Below are 21087 nucleotides of genomic sequence, written 5' to 3'. Positions count from 1 at the left end.
TGTTTATTACCTTGGGACTGTTAAAGGGATGTGTCTCTTACCTTGGGACCGTTAAAGGGATGTGTTTATTACCTTGGGACCGTTAAAGGGATGTGTTTCTAACCTTGGGACCGTTAAAGGGATGTGTCTCTTACCTTGGGACTGTTAAAGGGATGTGTTTCATACCTTGGGACTGTTAAAGGAATGTGTTTCATACCTTGGGACCGTTAAAGGGATGTGTCTCTTACCTTGGGACCGTTAAAGGGATGTGTTTCTAACCTTGGGACCGTTAAAGGGATGTGTCTCTTACCTTGGGACTGTTAAAGGGATGTGTTTCATACCTTGGGACTGTTAAAGGGATGTGTTTCATACCTTGGGACCGTTAAAGGGATGTGTCTCTTACCTTGGGACCGTTAAAGGGATGTGTCTCTTACCTTGGGACCGTTAAAGGGATGTGTCTCTTACCTTGGGACCGTTAAAGGGATGTGTCTCTTACCTTGGGACCGTTAAAGGGATGTGTCTCTTACCTTGGGACCGTTAAAGGGATGTGTCTCTTACCTTGGGACCGTTAAAGGGATGTGTCTCTTACCTTGGGACTGTTAAAGGGATGTGTTTCTAACCTTGGGATTGTTAAAGGGATGTGTCTCTTACCTTGGGACCGTTAAAGGGATGTGTCTCTTACCTTGGGACCGTTAAAGGGATGTGTTTCTTACCTTGGGACCGTTAAAGGGATGTGTTTCTAACCTTGGGCCCGTTAAAGGGATGTGTCTCTTACCTTGGGACCGTTAAAGGGATGTGTTTTTACCTTTGGTGGGTTAAAGGGATGTGTCTCTTACCTTGGGACCGTTAAAGGGATGTGTTTTTACCTTTGGTGGGTTAAAGGGATGTGTCTCTTACCTTGGGACCGTTAAAGGGATGTGTTTTTACCTTTGGTGGGTTAAAGGGATGTGTCTCTTACCTTGGGACCGTTAAAGGGATGTGTCTCTTACCTTGGGAGGGTTAAAGGGATACGTTTCTGGGATTTTGATTTCCAGTTGAAATCTGCCACCTTAGAAAGGGGACAAAAAACAGATATGATCTGTATAGGTAGGTGTGTGTGTGTGGAGTCAGTATAAATGTATGTGCTTATTATGTGTGAGTGAGCAGATGGATGGTGTGTGCGTGTGTGTATGTGTCACCTTCGTACGGCGTGTCCGGTGGTCCTGCGATCTCTCCTCGCAGCTCTGTGAAGTTTTCATCTACCAGATCCACCTTGATCTGGTTTTTACTCGTCTGTCAGAGAAAGAGAGGGATGAAGGATGAAGAGAGAGGGATGAAGAGAGAGGGATGAAGGATGAAGAGAGAGGGATGAAGGATGAAGAGAGAGGGATGAAGAGAGAGGGATGAAGGATGAAGAGAGAGGGATGAAGGATGAAGAGAGAGGGATGAAGGATGAAGAGAGAGGGATGAAGGATGAAGAGAGAGGGATGAAGGATGAAGAGAGAGGGATGAAGGATGAAGAGAGAGGGAGAGGGATGAAGAGAGAGGGAGAGGGATGAAGAGAGAGGGATGAAGGATGAAGAGAGAGGGATGAAGGATGAAGAGAGAGGGATGAAGGATGAAGAGAGAGGGATGAAGGATGAAGAGAGAGGGGGAGGGATGAAGAGAGAGGGAGAGGGATGAAGAGAGAGGGACAGGGATGAAGAGAGGGATGAAGGATGAAGGGAGAGGGATGAAGGGAGGGATGAAGAGAGAGGGAGAGGGATGAAGAGAGAGGGAGAGAGAGAGGGAGAGGGATGAAGAGAGAGGGAGAGGGATGAAGGGAGAGGGATGGGAAGAGAGGGATGAAGAGAGCGGTAGAGGGATGAAGAGAGAGGGAGGGATGAAGAGAGTGTGGTCCCGTAGGACCCTTATCCACCATAAACACAGTTATAGCAGTAGTCCACTGTCTGGCCCAGTGCTTCCCTTCTTCTTATTGAAATAGGACATGGGAGATCCACGTTTTCATTTAGCAAGCTTGACAGCTAACGTCTCTCATTATGTGCTATATAAGAACTGACAACAGTCTAGCTAGCTACAGGGTCCAAAACGTCCTAAATGTCTTCATAGCAAAGACACTAGCTTATTACATAGTAAGAGGGGTGCACCTAGGCAGCTGTCAAAACTAGCAGGCTAGCTAACACGCTAGCTACCCTGTATTAGCTACCTAGCAACACAAGTCAGGTAGTTAGCTAACAACAGCTACAAAAACGTCAACACACATGGGAAGGGGGTTTAAAAAAAAGACAATTTTTTACCATCTTGACAACTATTTGGGATCGACATTTGGCGTTAAAGGGCTTTTGTTTTGCTATCTGTCCAGAGGCCTTTGTTAACATCCGCGATATTTCCTGATCTGTTTCGCCGACATATTTTTACTTCGTAACGGGCATGATGTCGCACAATCACCGATAAACTTCCCCTTGAAAAGGGCCTCGCTTCTTTTTGTTTGTTGCTGCATCAGAAACGCAGACGGACTAGCTGACATTTCCTTACATGACAACTTGCAAAAATAAACAACCACAATTTTAATTTAACCTGATTTTATTTTATTTATTTTTTTAAAAAGCATAACGATTTGCTATAAGTGACCGTAAATAACAATACGGATATTTATCAAACCTCTTCGCTTTTCAGAACTTCTTTGAACTCCCGTTTGATCCTTTGGACCGCTATATTCGCCATGGCTCTGCCGTCTCCCTCCTTCCTGTAGCGGGATGTTACACCTGGGTGACTGGGTCGGTCCTCCGTCCACTCCTGTTGCTGTGTGGATATCTTCTGTCTGTCTCTCTCTCTCTCTCTCGCTCTCTGTCTCTCTCTGTTAGTCTCTTTATCTCTATCTCTCTGTCTCTCTCGTCGGTTTCATTCACTCTCCTTCTTTCTTTCCCTCTTCAAAAACTCAGTACTCCTTTCTTGAAAATGCGTGCCGTGGAGTCTGGAAACACGAACACAGTTTTGCCACAGAGAACTAAACGTTACTAGAAAATGTTTAGTCTGTGAAAGGTTGGTTTTGTGGAAATAGCTAGAAAGAGGAAAGGTTTTTGTTGTTGTCAATCACTGCAGTTTTCCTCTGTTTAGAGTCCTGTGATGTGATGGGATGGTGTGAATACATAACTTTCTCATATGTAACTGTAAATAATATCACTATTCATATGTAACATTAATATGACTAAGAAGGTTATATTGGGCCCGTGTCAAAACACAATTGATAAATTGTAGCCGCACACAGTTTAGGAAATTCTCTCTCTGACACACACACAGTACATTGTCACTAATTCTCACTGTCTGTCTGTCTGTCTGTCTGCGCTGTCTGTCTGTCTGTGCTGTCTGTCTGTCTGCGCTGTCTGTCTGCGCTGTCTGTCTGTCTGCGCTGTGTGTCTGTCTGTGTGTCTGCGCTGTCTGTGTGTCTGCGCTGTCTGCGCTGTCTGTCTGTCTGTCTGTCTGTCTGTCTGTCTGTCTGTCTGTCTGTCTGTCTGTCTGTCTGTCTGTCTGTCTGTCTGTCTGTCTGTCTCTCTGTGCTACCAGTGTCCTGTATAATAGTTTGACCATGGTGGATGGTAAAATCACCATGGAGAAGACATCTCCAGCATCTTCCCTGTTATGATCTGCTGAACAGGGATAGGCCTCTATGGGACACATTTTTTCCAGACATATCTGTCCTTTTGCGTCAACATGAATGGACTCTATTCAGGAAAATAAAGCCTTTTTTTTCTTCAAATCATTCACTTCAACATGAAGTCACATGAACATACTTTTCTGAGGCATTTGGGGGAAAGAGATGACACACAACGGAGTTAATCAGCAGATATTGATTTTGTTGTACACCTAACATGTACTGTCATCCTTCATAATATACTCCCATCTGTCACTGGGTGATTGATTGGTCCTGTATGGTTTGTTTACTTTCCGTAAGTTATCGCGTCTTAACTCGCTCCTGACTTTGATTGGCTGAAATGATATCCCGCTGGATATCTAAACCAATCGGAAGCCTGAGACAGTTGAAACGCTCCAGATGGGAAAAAACCCAAAGGTTTCCACGTTACCACAGCCACAAAGTCAAAATTGGATATACTGTAAAGATGTATGAAAACAAAAAAATGATATCAAAATGCTATTTAAGGTTATGCATAAGATTAGCAGTTTGGTTAAGATTTAAAATACAATTTTAAGAAGAGAAATTGTAGAAAAAGTCGCGATTTAGGACTTTATGGCTGTGGTAACTAGTGACGACCAAAAAAAACGCGAGTTCTCGGTCTCCTCGGAGATCTCGCGTGATGTCCGTGACGTGGCTGTCTCGTACTGTATCAAAACACAGACAGGCAGAGCTCGGGGTCTTATCATCACTTCTCCGTTTTCTAACTAAAAAACGACCATTTCTATTGGACAGATTCCGGTAGGTCCCCTCCCGTTTCGTTTGTCTCCGTTTCAGAAACGTTTTGCAACAGAATTGGCATAATGAATGAGCCCCAGGAAATGTTTTACTGTACAGATGATATGAGTTTGGCCAGCGGTGGCTTTCTGATACCGTTGTCTACCGCCGGGAACGATAACAACAAGAGACATACATTCCCTGGACTCTGAAGCTGCGTGTGGATCAGTGTTCAGGTAAGTGTCGTCTCTTCTGTTACTTCAATAACACAGCAAAACGCAAATGTACTGGCAGGGCTGGGTAAAACTACTGAATCTGCAGGGTAGGTGGCATAAACACAACCACACGTAACGAATGGATTTTGATTAGAAATATGCATCAAAAGCTCCAATGCAAAGTTTACACCTCTATATTCTTTGAGTTATTACATAAAACTGATCAGAGAACCGAAGTCAAGCCGGAAAATAAAATTGTGGTGTGTGATGTAATATGGAGGACCTGACCAGCCAGTCTATTCCCTGTTTATGTCATGTAAACTCCCAACAAAAATGACTTCACTTCAAATTAAACCTTTTTTTTGTTTTTTTGCATTCATACTACTGGTTTCAATTGAATTATCAGCCAACTTATAAGCAAATACTTTATGAATGTATAGTTACAAAATAAGTTTGCAATCTCGCTAGCCAACTATATCCTACTAATGCTATCCTTACTGTCTTTTAGTACTGTATGAACCAGTAGATAAACACTTAGCTTACAGCTACATTAAAGTTAACAAACTATATCCTACTAATGCTATCCTTACTGTCTGTTAGTACTGTATGAACCAGTAGATAAACACTTAGCTTACAGCTACATTAAAGTTAAACGTTTTGAAATACATAACGCCATCTAACCATTTAACTGCATATACCAGTGACGTTATTTGTTATTTTAGCCCATTCTGCTTTTTTCACTCCTTAATGAAATATGTCTACAGGACAACAGTTTGTTTCCTTATTTATTATTGTTCAGTAATACAAGACAGGAGGACTTTATCAGCCTTGGACATGCAGGTCCAGAGACTAGCTGTTTAACTAGTTACAGTTAGTCTGATATTGAACTGAAGAGTCCTAACTTTACTTCTTAAATGTTCTGTTAAAAGTGGGATTTGGCTCCTGAAGCCAAAAACCAGCTGAATACTCCCATCTAGACATGAAAACATGATCTATTGCGCTACGGTTCTAGAAACATAAATCCCCTTTTTAACTTTCACATCGTAATCATTTAACCAGTGTAACGTTACAAAGCAGTATTTTTGAGTGACATGTTGTGTCGTCTGTCTTCAGTTGACCCACAGGTGTTCAGAGGGTCGGATCATTCATTAGTACAGGTCGTCCACTCTGTCTGCTTTCTGTGAACAAGCTCTGTAACATGGAAATAAATACGGCAGTGTGGGAACTATAACCCTATACAAGTGTCTATCAATGTAACCTTTTGTTTTAAAAGTATTATTATTTCTAGCCGATATGAAAGATAAGGTCCTTTATGCTTTCAAAACCGTAGAGCAAGCGATGCCTGTTAAAGTTCAGACCGAGAGTCTCTTAACAAAACTCCCCCCTACAGAAGACGCTTTTGTTCAATGACTCTTATGTAATGGTACCGAAAATCATGAGTTAGCTAACAGGCTAAGCGTCTAACATTAGCTAACAGGCTAAGCGTCTAACATTGGCTAACAGGCTAAGCGTTATGCAACAGGCTAAGCGTCTAACATTGGCTAACAGGCTAAGCTACAAGCGTCTAACATTGGCTAACAGGCTAAGAGTCTAACATTGGCTAACAGGCTAAGCGTCTAACATTGGCTAACAGGCTAAGCGTCTAACATTTGCTAACAGGCTAAGCGTCTAACATTTGCTAACAGGCTAAGCGTCTAACATTAGCTAACAGGCTAAGCGTCTAACATTAGCTAACAGGCTAAGCGTCTAACATTAGCTAACAGGCTAAGCGTCTAACATTAGCTAACAGGCTAAGCATCTAACATTAGCTAACAGGCTAAGCATCTAACATTAGCTAACAGGCTAAGCATCTAACATTAGCTAACAGGCTAAGCGTCTAACATTAGCTAACAGGCTAAGCATCTAACATTAGCTAACAGGCTAAGCGTCTAACATTAGCTAACAGGCTAAGCGTCTAACATTAGCTAACAGGCTAAGCGTCTAACATTAGCTAACAGGCTAAGCGTCTAACATTAGCTAACAGGCTAAGCGTCTAACATTAGCTAACAGGCTAAGCGTCTAACATTAGCTAACAGGCTAAGCGTCTAACATTAGCTAACAGGCTAAGCGTCTAACATTAGCTAACAGGCTAAGCGTCTAACATTAGCTAACAGGCTAAGCGTCTAACATTAGCTAACAGGCTAAGCGTCTAACATTAGCTAACAGGCTAAGCGTCTAACATTTGCTAACAGGCTAAGCGTCTAACATTAGCTAACAGGCTAAGCGTCTAACATTAGCTAACAGGCTAAGCGTCTAACATTAGCTAACAGGCTAAGCATCTAACATTAGCTAACAGGCTAAGCGTCTAACATTAGCTAACAGGCTAAGCGTCTAACATTAGCTAACACGCTAAGCGTCTAACATTTGCTAACAGGCTAAGCGTCTAACATTTGCTAACAGGCTAAGCGTCTAACATTTTGCGTTTTGTCTCACATCAGAGACTTTGTGTAATTTCACATTTCTACCTCGCCACTACATGGCCACTCCTCATTAGATGTGTCTCTGCTTTGCTTCTAGGGTGGCAATGTTTACCTAACTAGCTAGGTAACTATGTACTGACCAGGATGTGCTTTGTTTAACTGTAAACCATTTCCTCATTGCTTGTTATTTGGCCAAATGAATGAGAACCACGTCAGTGACGGTGTAAATAAGTTACACAACGTCCAAGTAAACATTCAAAGTGACCTTTTATCTGTAGCCTCTCTGAGCTACTGCATCTGCCAAGAGGTCCGGGCATTTATGGCACAGGTAGCAATAGTGGGCCTGGTCAAAACTAGTGCATTAAATTGTTAACGGGGGGCGGTGCTATTTGGGATGTCAACAATGTTTCCTCTCTGGGGACTGTGGTGATTCATTCAGACCCAGTTGGTATCGGCAGAGTGAAGCAGCCTGGGAATACTGGTACGTTAAGAAGCAGTTTGTTTTGATATGTTATAGTGTCGCTGTGTGTGTGTGTTCTCATCCCAGGTGTGTGTGTGTGTGTGTTTTTGTGTGTGTGTTTTGTCAGGTGATCGTAATGGCGGAGGGAGGCTTTGACCCCTGTGAGTGCATCTGCCCCCAGGAGAACGCCATGAGACGACTCATCAACCTGGTAAGACTGTGTGTGTGTGTGTGTGTGTGTGTGTGTGTGTGTGTGTGTGTGATGGTGGAGAGAGATTCCATTTGTGTATCAGTCCAAGATGTCTCCATGTTTTCGTGTGGAAGTACTTCTGTTTTAAGTTATAATGTTTTACTAACTTAAGGAGAGGAGAGACGGATACCTAGTCAGTTATACAACTGAATGAATTCAACTGAAATGTGTCTTCTTTATTTATCCCAAACCCCTGGGTACAGCGTGACTGCTTACTTACCCTCACCCTGATGGAGGGGTGCGCTTGTTCACCTCCCCTTAATAATACATTAGAAATAACATGACTGGAAGCTCCTAGGTTAGCCCATGCCTCTACCCATCCAGTGTTTTTACATTTGAGAGAGGGAGAGATTTACACATCGTTACAACACCGTATACAGACATAATATGACATTTGAAATGGCTTTATTCTTTTTTTGGAACTTTTGTGAGTGTAAATGTTTACTGTTCATTTTTTTTATTGTTTATTACACTTTTGTTTATTTATCTACTTCACTTACTTCGGCGATGTTAACTTATGTTTCCCATGACAATAAAGCCCTTAAATTGAATTGAATTGAGAGACAGAGAGAGAGAGCGCAAAGTAGAGGAATAGAAAAAGGAGAGAGACACAGGGAGAGAAGTAGAGAGAGAGAGAGGAGGGAGGGAGGAGTAAAGTATGTGGGACTGTGGAGGCTCTGAGCCAGCAGCATATCCTGGATCCTGCTGTCTGTCTCTCTGTGTTTGTCTTGAGGACTGACAGACAGACACACAGACGGTTGCGTGCACAGATATCTCTCTCTCTCTCTCTGCTCTCTCTCTCTCTGTCTCTCTCTCTCTCTCTCTCTCTCTCTCTCTCTCTCTCTCTCTCTCTCTCTCTCTCTCTCTCTGTCTCTGTCTCTCTCTCTCTCTCTCATCTCTCTCTCTCTCTCTCTCTCTCTCATATCTCTCTCTCTCTCTCTCTCTCTCATATCTCTCTCTCTCTCTCTCTCTCTCATATCTCTCTCTCTGTCTCTCTCTCTCATATCTCTCATCTCTCTCTCTCTCTCTCTCTCTCTCATATCTCTCTCTCTCTCTCTCTCTCTCTCTCTCTCTCTCTCTCTCTCTCTCTCTCTCTCTCTCTCTCTCTCTCTCTCTCTCTCTCTCTCTCTCTCTCATCTCTCTCTCTCTCTCTCTCTCTCTCTCTCTCTCTCTCTCTCTCTCTCTCTCTCTCTCATACTCTCTCTCTCTCTCTCTCTCTCTCTCTCATATCTCTCTCTCTCTCTCTTCAAGGTAGTGATTAGAACGTTGCAACAATAGAATGCTGGGAGGCGGGGTTGTAAATCTTTTTTTTTTTAGAATGTGCTCTAGTCAGCCAGGCCATCTCATTGGTCCCTGTGTACAGGTGTGTCTATGTGGCCAGCTGTCATTGGTCCAGCACAACCACGAGAGTTTCCTCATTTGCCTACAGACAGAGCGGGACCTTAACCACGGCTTAGTCCTTTACTTCCTGGGAGATGTCCAATAGATACAGACCTATGTTATATAGTACATATAGATACAGACCTATGTTATATAGTACATGTAGATACAGACCTATGTTGAGTTATATAGTACATATAGATACAGACCTATGTTGAGTTATATAGTACATATAGATACAGACCTATGATTATATAGTACATATAGATACAGACCTGTTATATAGTACATATAGATACAGACCTATGTTATATAGTACATATAGATACAGACCTATGTTGAGTTATATAGTACATATAGATACAGACCTATGTTATATAGTACATATAGATACAGACCTGTTATATAGTACATATAGATACAGACCTATGTTATATAGTACATATAGATACAGACCTATGTTATATAGTACATATAGATACAGACCTATGATTTATATAGTACATATAGATACAGACCTATGATTTATATAGTACATATAGATACAGATCTATGATTTATAGTACATATAGATACAGACCTGTTATATAGTACATATAGATACAGACCTATGTTATATAGTACATATAGATACAGACCTATGATTTATATAGTACATATAGATACAGACCTGTTATATAGTACATATAGATACAGACCTATGATTTATATAGTACATATAGATACAGACCTATGTTATATAGTACATATAGATACAGACCTATGATTTATATAGTACATATAGATACAGACCTATGTTATATAGTACATATAGATACAGACCTATGTTATATAGTACATATAGATACAGACCTATGTTGAGTTATATAGAACGAACGATCCAGAACGCCGCAGCCCGTCTGGTGTTCAACCTTCCCAAGTTCTCTCACGTCACCCCGCTCCTCCGCTCTCTCCACTGGCTTCCAGTTGAAGCTCGCATCCGCTACAAGACCATGGTGATTGCCTACGGAGCTGTGAGGGGAACGGCACCTCCGTACCTTCAGGCTCTGATCAGGCCCTACACCCAAACAAGGGCACTGCGTTCATCCACCTCTGGCCTGCTCGCCCCCTACCTCTGAGGAAGCACAGTTCCCGCTCAGCCCAGTCAAAACTGTTCGCTGCTCTGGCACCCCAATGGTGGAACAAGCTCCCTCACGACGCCAGGACAGCGGAGTCAATCACCACCTTCCGGAGACACCTGAAACCCCACCTCTTTAAGGAATACCTGGGATAGGATAAAGTAATCCTTCTAACCCCCCCTTAAAAGATTTAGATGCACTATTGTAAAGTGGTTGTTCCACTGGATATCATAAGGTGAATGCACCAATTTGTAAGTCGCTCTGGACAAGAGCGTCTGCTAAATGACTTAAATGTAATGTAAATGTAAATATAGTACATATAGATACAGACCTATGATTTATATAGTACATATAGATACAGACCTATGTTATATAGTATATATAGATACAGACCTGTTATATAGTACATATACACTACATGTTCAAAAGTTTGGGAGTCACTTAGAAATGTCCTTGTTTTTGAAAGAAAAGCAAATTGTTTGTCCATTATTAAAATAACATTAAATTGATCAGAAATACAGTGTAGACGTTGTTAATGTTGTAAATGACTATTGTAGCTGGAAACGGCTGATTTTTAATATGGAATATCTACATAGGTGTACAGAGAGGCCCATTATCAGCAACCATCACTCCTGTGTTCCAATGGCACGTTGTGTTCGCTAATCCAAGATTATCATTTTAAAAGGCTAATTGATCATTAGAAAACCCTTTTTGCAATTATGTTAGCACAGCTGAAAACTGTTGTTCTGATTAAAGAAGCAATAAAACAGGCCTTCTTTAGACTAGTTGAGTATCTGGAGCATCAGCATTTTATGGGTTGGATTACAGGCTCAAAAAATGGCCAGAAACAAAGAACTTTCTTCTGAAACTCGTCAATCTATTCTTGTTCTGAGAAATGAAGGCTATTCCATGTGAGAAATTACCAATAAACTGAAGATATCATACAAACGCTGTGTACTACTCCCTTCACAGAACAGCACAAACTGGCTCTAACCAGAACAGAAAGAGGAGTGGGAGGCCCCGGTGCACAACTCAGCAAGAGTACAAGTACATTAGAGTGTCTAGTTTGAGAAAACGGACGCCTCACAAAGTCCTCAACTGGCAGCTTCATTAAATATTACCCACAAAACACCAGTCTCAACGTCAACAGTGAAGAGGCGACTCCGGGATGCTGGCCTTCTAGGCAGAGTTCCTCTGTCCAGTGTCTGTGTTCTTTTGCCCATCTTAATCTTGTATTTTTATTGGCCAGTCTGAGATATGGCTTTATCTTTGCAACTCTGCCTAGAAGGTCAAGCATACCAGAGTTTTAGTTTTGTGTTCCTTGAAGAGGGCGAAAGCTGCCAGACAACTTCCACTATCTCATAGGAATTGAATGATTCATTGAAAACCACAAGGTCTCTCTGCCTGTCTCTCTGTCTGCCTGTATCTCTGCTTGTCTCTCTGCCTGTCTCTCTGTCTGCCTGTATCTCTGCTTGTCTCTCTGCCTGTCTCTCTGTCTGCCTGTCTCTCTGCTTGTCTCTCTGTCTGCCTCTCTGTCTGCCTGTATCTCTGCTTGTCTCTCTGTCTGCCTGTATCTCTGCCTGTCTCTCTGCTTGTCTCTCTGTCTGCCTGTCTCTCTGCTTGTCTCTCTGTCTGCCTCTCTGTCTGCCTGTATCTCTGCTTGTCTCTCTGCCTGTCTCTCTGTCTGCCTGTCTCTCTGCTTGTCTCTCTGTCTGCCTCTCTGTCTGCCTGTATCTCTGCTTGTCTCTCTGCCTGTCTCTCTGTCTGCCTGTCTCTCTGCTTGTCTCTCTGTCTGCCTCTCTGTCTGCCTGTATCTCTGCTTGTCTCTCTGTCTGCCTCTCTGTCTGCCTGTCTCTCTGCCTGTCTCTCTGTCTGCCTCTCTGTCTGCCTGTCTCTCTGCTTGTCTCTCTGTCTGCCTGTATCTCTGCCTGTCTCTCTGCTTGTCTCTCTGTCTGCCTGTCTCTCTGCTTGTCTCTCTGTCTGCCTCTCTGTCTGCCTGTCTCTCTGCTTGTCTCTCTGTCTGCCTCTCTGTCTGCCTGTCTCTCTGCCTGCCTCTCTGTCTGCCTGTCTCTCTGCTTGTCTCTCTGTCTGCCTGTCTCTCTGCTTGTCTCTCTGTCTGCCTGTCTCTCTGCTTGTCTCTCTGTCTGCCTGTCTCTCTGCTTGTCTCTCTGTCTGCCTGTCTCTCTGCTTGTCTCTCTGTCTGGTCTAATAAGGACATAACCAACATGATCTGTAAACTCATGTTCTCTCTATCCTCCTGTGTTCTTGTCCTCCAGCTACGTCAGTCTCAGTCCTACTGTACAGACACAGAGTGCCCTCAGGACAGTATGTATGCTTTTCTATCACCACACACTGACCCACATTAAGCCTAGTGCTGGTCTAAACAACACTTTCAGTGGAGATACACACTTTGTCTTTTTTCTCGTGTCGATACACCATCCAGCCAAGTGGTTATTAGTGTGTGTGTCTGTCTCTGTGTCCCTCCAGCGCCAGGACCCAGTGGCTCAGTAGGAGGTGGAGACCTGACTGTCCCCATGGTTCTGATGGGCTGGATGGTTCTGGTTCTGCTCCTCTTCCTCTTCAGACCCAACAGCCTCAGAGGATCCACAGCACCGCCTGCCGGAAAACCTACTGGACCTCACAGTGTAGGTATGGAGGGAGGAGGAGGTATAGAGGGAACCTACTGGACCTCACAGTGTAGGTATGGAGGGAGGAGGAGGTATAGAGGGAACCTACTGGACCTCACAGTGTAGGTATGGAGGGAGGAGGAGGTATAGAGGGAATCTACTGGACCTCACAGTGTAGGTATGGAGGGAGGAGGAGGGAATCTACTGCACCTCACAGTGTAGGTATGGAGGGAGGAGGAAGGAACCTACTGGACCTCACAGTGTAGGTATGGAGGGAGGAGGAGGTATAGAGGGAACCTACTGGACCTCAGTGTAGGTATGGAGGGAGGAGGAGGGAATCTACTGGACCTCACAGTGTAGGTATGGAGGGAGGAGGAGGTATAGAGGGAACCTACTGGACCTCACAGTGTAGGTATGGAGGGAGGAGGAGGTATAGAGGGAATCTACTGGACCTCACAGTGTAGGTATGGAGGGAGGAGGAGGGAACCTACTGGACCTCACAGTGTAGGTATGGAGGGAGGAGGAGGTATAGAGGGAACCTACTGGACCTCAGTGTAGGTATGGAGGGAGGAGGAGGGAATCTACTGGACCTCACAGTGTAGGTATGGAGGGAGGAGGAGGGAACCTACTGGACCTCACAGTGTAGGTATGGAGGGAGGAGGAGGTATAGAGGGAACCTACTGGACCTCAGTGTAGGTATGGAGGGAGGAGGAGGGAATCTACTGGACCTCACAGTGTAGGTATGGAGGGAGGAGGAGGGAATCTACTGGACCTCACAGTGTAGGTATGGAGGGAGGAGGAGGGAATCTACTGGACCTCACAGTGTAGGTATGGAGGGAGGAGGAGGGAACCTACTGGACCTCACAGTGTAGGTATGGAGGGAGGAGGAGGGAACCTACTGGACCTCACAGTGTAGGTATGGAGGGAGGAGGAGGTGAGGGAACCTACTGGACCTCACAGTGTAGGTATGGAGGGAGGAGGAGGGAACCTACTGGACCTCACAGTGTAGGTATGGAGGGAGGAGGAGGGAATCTACTGGACCTCACAGTGTAGGTATGGAGGGAGGAGGAGGTATAGAGGGAATCTACTGGACCTCACAGTGTAGGTATGGAGGGAGGAGGAGGGAATCTACTGGACCTCACAGTGTAGGTATGGAGGGAGGAGGAGGGAACCTACTGGACCTCACAGTGTAGGTATGGAGGGAGGAGGAGGGAATCTACTGGACCTCACAGTGTAGGTATGGAGGGAGGAGGAGGTATAGAGGGAACCTACTGGACCTCAGTGTAGGTATGGAGGGAGGAGGAGGGAATCTACTGGACCTCACAGTGTAGGTATGGAGGGAACCTACTGGACCTCACAGTGTAGGTATGGAGGGAGGAGGAGGGAACCTACTGGACCTCACAGTGTAGGTATGGAGGGAGGAGGAGGGAACCTACTGGACCTCACAGTGTAGGTATGGAGGGAGGAGGAGGGAACCTACTGGACCTCACAGTGTAGGTATGGCGGGAGGAGGAGGGAACCTACTGGACCTCACAGTGTAGGTATGGAGGGAGGAGGAGGTATAGAGGGAACCTACTGGACCTCAGTGTAGGTATGGAGGGAGGAGGAGGTATAGAGGGAACCTACTGGACCTCACAGTGTAGGTATGGAGGGAGGAGGAGGGAACCTACTGGACCTCACAGTGTAGGTATGGAGGGAGGAGGAGGGAACCTACTGGACCTCACAGTGTAGGTATGGAGGGAGGAGGAGGGAATCTACTGGACCTCACAGTGTAGGTATGGAGGGAGGAGGAGGGAACCTACTGGACCTCACAGTGTAGGTATGGAGGGAGGAGGAGGGAACCTACTGGACCTCACAGTGTAGGTATGGAGGGAGGAGGAGGGAACCTACTGGACCTCACAGTGTAGGTATGGCGGGGAGGAGGAGGGAACCTACTGGACCTCACAGTGTAGGTATGGAGGGAGGAGGAGGTATAGAGGGAACCTACTGGACCTCACAGTGTAGGTATGGAGGGAGGAGGAGGGAATCTACTGGACCTCACAGTGTAGGTATGGAGGGAGGAGGAGGTATAGAGGGAACCTACTGGACCTCAGTGTAGGTATGGAGGGAGGAGGAGGGAACCTACTGGACCTCACAGTGTAGGTATGGAGGGAGGAGGAGGGAATCTACTGGACCTCACAGTGTAGGTATGGAGGGTGGAGGAGGTATAGAGGGAACCTACTGGACCTCACAGTGTAGGTATGGAGGGAGGAGGAGGGAATCTACTGGACCTCACAGTGTAGGTATGGAGGGAGGAGGAGGGAACCTACTGGACCTCACAGTGTAGGTATGGAGGGAGGAGGAGGTATAGAGGGAACCTACTGGACCTCACAGTGTAGGTATGGAGGGAGGAGGAGGGAATCTACTGGACCTCACAGTGTAGGTATGGAGGGAGGAGGAGGGAACCTACTGGACCTCACAGTGTAGGTATGGAGGGAGGAGGAGGGAATCTACTGGACCTCACAGTGTAGGTATGGAGGGAGGAGGAGGTATAGAGGGAACCTACTGGACCTCACAGTGTAGGTATGGAGGGAGGAGGAGGGAATCTACTGGACCTCACAGTGTAGGTATGGAGGGAGGAGGAGGGAACCTACTGGACCTCACAGTGTAGGTATGGAGGGAGGAGGAGGTATAGAGGGAACCTACTGGACCTCACAGTGTAGGTATGGAGGGAGGAGGAGGGAATCTACTGGACCTCACAGTGTAGGTATGGAGGGAGGAGGAGGGAACCTACTGGACCTCACAGTGTAGGTATGGAGGGAGGAGGAGGGAATCTACTGGACCTCACAGTGTAGGTATGGAGGGAGGAGGAGGGAACCTACTGGACCTCACAGTGTAGGTATGGAGGGAGGAGGAGGTATAGATGGAACCTACTGGACCTCACAGTGTAGGTATGGAGGGAGTAGGAGGGAATCTACTGGACCTCACAGTGTAGGTATGGAGGGAGGAGGAGGTATAGAGGGAACCTACTGGACCTCACAGTGTAGGTATGGAGGGAGGAGGAGGGAACCTACTGGACCTCACAGTGTAGGTATGGAGGGAGTAGGAGGGAATCTACTGGACCTCACAGTGTAGGTATGGAGGGAGGAGGAGGGAACCTACTGGACCTCACAGTGTAGGTATGGAGGGAGGAGGAGGTATAGAGGGAATCTACTGGACCACACAGTGTAGGTATGGAGGGAGGAGGAGGGAATCTACTGGACCTCACAGTGTAGGTATGGAGGGAGGAGGAGGGAACCTACTGGACCTCACAGTGTAGGTATGGAGGGAGGAGGAGGTATAGAGGGAACCTACTGGACCTCACAGTGTAGGTATGGAGGGAGGAGGAGGGAATCTACTGGACCTCACAGTGTAGGTATGGAGGGAGGAGGAGGTATAGAGGGAATCTACTGGACCTCACAGTGTAGGTATGGAGGGAGGAGGAGGGAATCTACTGGACCTCACAGTGTAGGTATGGAGGGAGGAGGAGGGAACCTACTGGACCTCACAGTGTAGGTATGGAGGGAGGAGGAGGGAATCTACTGGACCTCACAGTGTAGGTATGGAGGGAGGAGGAGGTATAGAGGGAACCTACTGGACCTCACAGTGTAGGTATGGAGGGAGGAGGAGGGAACCTACTGGACCTCACAGTGTAGGTATGGAGGGAGGAGGAGGGAACCTACTGGACCTCACAGTGTAGGTATGGAGGGAGGAGGAGGTATAGAGGGAACCTACTGGACCTCACAGTGTAGGTATGGAGGGAGGAGGAGGGAATCTACTGGACCTCACAGTGTAGGTATGGAGGGAGGAGGAGGGAACCTACTGGACCTCACAGTGTAGGTATGGAGGGAGGAGGAGGTATAGAGGGAACCTACTGGACCTCACAGTGTAGGTATGGAGGGAGTAGGAGGGAATCTACTGGACCTCACAGTGTAGGTATGGAGGGAGGAGGAGGTATAGAGGGAACCTACTGGACCTCACAGTGTAGGTATGGAGGGAGTAGGAGGGAATCTACTGGACCTCACAGTGTAGGTATGGAGGGAGGAGGAGGGAACCTACTGGACCTCACAGTGTAGGTATGGAGGGAGGAGGAGGGAACCTACTGGACCTCACAGTGTAGGTATGGAGGGAGGAGGAGGTATAGAGGGAATCTACTGGACCACACAGTGTAGGTATGGAGGGAGGAGGAGGGAACCTACTGGACCTCACAGTGTAGGTATGGAGGGAGGAGGAGGGAACCTACTGGACCTCACAGTGTAGGTATGGAGGGAGGAGGAGGGAATCTACTGGACCTCACAGTGTAGGTATGGAGGGAGGAGGAGGTATAGAGGGAACCTACTGGACCTCACAGTGTAGGTATGGAGGGAGGAGGAGGTATAGAGGGAACCTACTGGACCTCACAGTGTAGATATGGAGGGAGGAGGAGGTATAGAGGGAACCTACTGGACCTCAGTGTAGGTATGGAGGGAGGAGGAGGGAACCTACTGGACCTCACAGTGTAGGTATGGAGGGAGGAGGAGGGAACCTACTGGACCTCACAGTGTAGGTATGGAGGGAGGAGGAGGTATAGATGGAACCTACTGGACCTCACAGTGTAGGTATGGAGGGAGTAGGAGGGAATCTACTGGACCTCACAGTGTAGGTATGGAGGGAGGAGGAGGTATAGAGGGAACCTACTGGACCTCACAGTGTAGGTATGGAGGGAGGAGGAGGGAACCTACTGGATCTCACAGTGTAGGTATGGAGGGAGTAGGAGGGAATCTACTGGACCTCACAGTGTAGGTATGGAGGGAGGAGGAGGGAACCTACTGGACCTCACAGTGTAGGTATGGAGGGAGGAGGAGGTATAGAGGGAATCTACTGGACCACACAGTGTAGGTATGGAGGGAGGAGGAGGGGAATCTACTGGACCTCACAGTGTAGGTATGGAGGGAGGAGGAGGGAACCTACTGGACCTCACAGTGTAGGTATGGAGGGAGGAGGAGGGAATCTACTGGACCTCACAGTGTAGGTATGGAGGGAGGAGGAGGTATAGAGGGAATCTACTGGACCTCACAGTGTAGGTATGGAGGGAGGAGGAGGGAATCTACTGGACCTCACAGTGTAGGTATGGAGGGAGGAGGAGGGAACCTACTGGACCTCACAGTGTAGGTATGGAGGGAGGAGGAGGTATAGAGGGAACCTACTGGACCTCACAGTGTAGGTATGGAGGGAGAAGGAGGGAATCTACTGGACCTCACAGTGTAGGTATGGAGGGAGGAGGAGGGAACCTACTGGACCTCACAGTGTAGGTATGGAGGGAGGAGGAGGGAATCTACTGGACCTCACAGTGTAGGTATGGAGGGAGGAGGAGGTATAGAGGGAACCTACTGGACCTCACAGTGTAGGTATGGAGGGAGGAGGAGGGAATCTACTGGACCTCACAGTGTAGGTATGGAGGGAGGAGGAGGGAACCTACTGGACCTCACAGTGTAGGTATGGAGGGAGGAGGAGGTATAGAGGGAACCTACTGGACCTCACAGTGTAGGTATGGAGGGAGAAGGAGGGAATCTACTGGACCTCACAGTGTAGGTATGGAGGGAGGAGGAGGGAACCTACTGGACCTCACAGTGTAGGTATGGAGGGAGGAGGAGGGAATCTACTGGACCTCACAGTGTAGGTATGGAGGGAGGAGGAGGTATAGAGGGAACCTACTGGACCTCACAGTGTAGGTATGGAGGGAGGAGGAGGGAATCTACTGGACCTCACAGTGTAGGTATGGAGGGAGGAGGAGGGAACCTACTGGACCTCACAGTGTAGGTATGGAGGGAGGAGGAGGGAACCTACTGGACCTCACAGTGTAGGTATGGAGGGAGGAGGAGGTATAGAGGGAATCTACTGGACCACACAGTGTAGGTATGGAGGGAGGAGGAGGGAACCTACTGGACCTCACAGTGTAGGTATGGAGGGAGGAGGAGGGAACCTACTGGACCTCACAGTGTAGGTATGGAGGGAGGAGGAGGGAATCTACTGGACCTCACAGTGTAGGTATGGAGGGAGGAGGAGGTATAGAGGGAACCTACTGGACCTCACAGTGTAGGTATGGAGGGAGGAGGAGGTATAGAGGGAACCTACTGGACCTCACAGTGTAGATATGGAGGGAGGAGGAGGTATAGAGGGAACCTACTGGACCTCAGTGTAGGTATGGAGGGAGGAGGAGGGAACCTACTGGACCTCACAGTGTAGGTATGGAGGGAGGAGGAGGGAACCTACTGGACCTCACAGTGTAGGTATGGAGGGAGGAGGAGGGAACCTACTGGACCTCACAGTGTAGGTATGGAGGGAGGAGGAGGTGTAGAGGGAATCTACTGGACCTCACAGTGTAGGTATGGAGGGAGGAGGAGGGAATCTACTGGACCTCACAGTGTAGGTATGGAGGGAGGAGGAGGGAACCTACTGGACCTCACAGTGTAGGTATGGCGGGAGGAGGAGGGAACCTACTGGACCTCACAGTGTAGGTATGGAGGGAGGAGGAGGTATAGAGGGAATCTTCTGGACCTCACAGTGTAGGTATGGAGGGGAGGAGGAGGGAATCTACTGGACCTCACAGTGTAGGTATGGAGGGAGGAGGAGGTATAGAGGGAACCTACTGGACCTCACAGTGTAGGTATGGAGGGAGGAGGAGGTATAGAGGGAACCTACTGGACCTCAGTGTAGGTATGGAGGGAGGAGGAGGGAACCTACTGGACCTCACAGTGTAGGTATGGAGGGAGGAGGAGGGAATCTACTGGACCTCACAGTGTAGGTATGGAGGGAGGAGGAGGTATAGAGGGAACCTACTGGACCTCAGTGTAGGTATGGAGGGAGGAGGAGGGAATCTACTGGACCTCACAGTGTAGGTATGGAGGGAGGAGGAGGGAATCTACTGGACCTCACAGTGTAGGTATGGAGGGAATCTACTGGACCTCACAGTGTAGGTATGGAGGGAGGAGGAGGGAATCTACTGGACCTCACAGTGTAGGTATGGAGGGAGGAGGAGGGAACCTACTGGACCTCACAGTGTAGGTATGGAGGGAGGAGGAGGGAACCTACTGGACCTCACAGTGTAGGTATGGAGGGAGGAGGAGGGAATCTACTGGACCTCACAGTGTAGGTATGGAGGGAGGAGGAGGTATAGAGGGAATCTACTGGACCTCACAGTGTAGGTATGGAGGGAGGAGGAGGGAATCTACTGGACCTCACAGTGTAGGTATGGAGGGAAGAGGAGGGAACCTACTGGACCTCACAGTGTAGGTATGGAGGGAGGAGGAGGGAATCTACTGGACCTCACAGTGTAGGTATGGAGGGAGGAGGAGGTATAGAGGGAACCTACTGGACCTCAGTGTAGGTATGGAGGGAGGAGGAGGGAATCTACTGGACCTCACAGTGTAGGTATGGAGGGAGGAGGAGGTATAGAGGGAACCTACTGGACCTCACAGTGTAGGTATGGAGGGAGGAGGAGGGAACCTACTGGACCTCACAGTGTAGGTATGGAGGGAGGAGGAGGGAACCTACTGGACCTCACAGTGTAGGTATGGAGGGAGGAGGAGGGAATCTACTGGACCTCACAGTGTAGGTATGGAGGGAGGAGGAGGGAACCTACTGGACCTCACAGTGTAGGTATGGAGGGAGGAGGAGGGAACCTACTGGACCTCACAGTGTAGGTATGGAGGGAGGAGGAGGGAACCTACTGGACCTCACAGTGTAGGTATGGCGGGAGGAGGAGGGAACCTACTGGACCTCACAGTGTAGGTATGGAGGGAGGAGGAGGTATAGAGGGAACCTACTGGACCTCACAGTGTAGGTATGGAGGGAGGAGGAGGTATAGAGGGAACCTACTGGACCTCAGTGTAGGTATGGAGGGAGGAGGAGGTATAGAGGGAACCTACTGGACCTCACAGTGTAGGTATGGAGGGAGGAGGAGGGAACCTACTGGACCTCACAGTGTAGGTATGGAGGGAGGAGGAGGGATCCTACTGGACCTCACAGTGTAGGTATGGAGGGAGGAGGAGGGAATCTACTGGACCTCACAGTGTAGGTATGGAGGGAGGAGGAGGGAACCTACTGGACCTCACAGTGTAGGTATGGAGGGAGGAGGAGGGAACCTACTGGACCTCACAGTGTAGGTATGGAGGGAGGAGGAGGGAACCTACTGGACCTCACAGTGTAGGTATGG

The 21087-nt window shown here is 47.6% G+C and overlaps 2 protein-coding genes across 7 annotated transcripts in view; one reads left to right on the top strand and one right to left on the bottom strand.

Annotated features, from left to right (window-relative positions):
- LOC106602110 (ubiquitin-conjugating enzyme E2 K) overlaps positions 1-2948 on the bottom strand; it is a 10541-nt gene extending 7593 nt beyond the window's left edge. The window contains exons 1-3 of one of the 4 annotated variants that reach the window (XM_045712825.1): positions 2620-2948; positions 1158-1251; positions 969-1027 (exon numbers count right to left, since the gene is read on the bottom strand). In XM_045712825.1, the coding sequence (XP_045568781.1) occupies positions 969-1027; positions 1158-1251; positions 2620-2682 (216 nt within the window). In that variant the 5' untranslated portion in view covers positions 2683-2948. Of the gene's footprint in view, positions 1-968; positions 1028-1157; positions 1252-2255; positions 2590-2619 lie in introns of those variants that run through there. The other 3 variants (XM_045712826.1, XM_045712822.1, XM_045712824.1) reach the window with 3 other exon arrangements.
- Positions 2949-4274: 1326 nt separating this feature from the next.
- LOC106594124 (small integral membrane protein 14) overlaps positions 4275-21087 on the top strand; it is a 28230-nt gene continuing 11417 nt past the window's right edge. The window contains exons 1-5 of one of the 3 annotated variants that reach the window (XM_045712829.1): positions 4275-4390; positions 4487-4602; positions 7628-7711; positions 12525-12573; positions 12736-12897. In XM_045712829.1, the coding sequence (XP_045568785.1) occupies positions 7637-7711; positions 12525-12573; positions 12736-12897 (286 nt within the window). In that variant the 5' untranslated portion in view covers positions 4275-4390; positions 4487-4602; positions 7628-7636. Of the gene's footprint in view, positions 4391-4486; positions 4603-7296; positions 7522-7627; positions 7712-12524; positions 12574-12735; positions 12898-21087 lie in introns of those variants that run through there. The other 2 variants (XM_045712827.1, XM_045712828.1) reach the window with 2 other exon arrangements.

Source organism: Salmo salar, unplaced genomic scaffold, assembly GCF_905237065.1.
Source record: "Salmo salar unplaced genomic scaffold, Ssal_v3.1, whole genome shotgun sequence".
In the NCBI taxonomy this organism is placed as follows: Eukaryota; Metazoa; Chordata; class Actinopteri; order Salmoniformes; family Salmonidae; genus Salmo; species Salmo salar.
The sequence above is the reverse complement of the archived record's forward strand: the minus strand, read 5'-3'. Positions and strand labels throughout refer to the sequence as shown.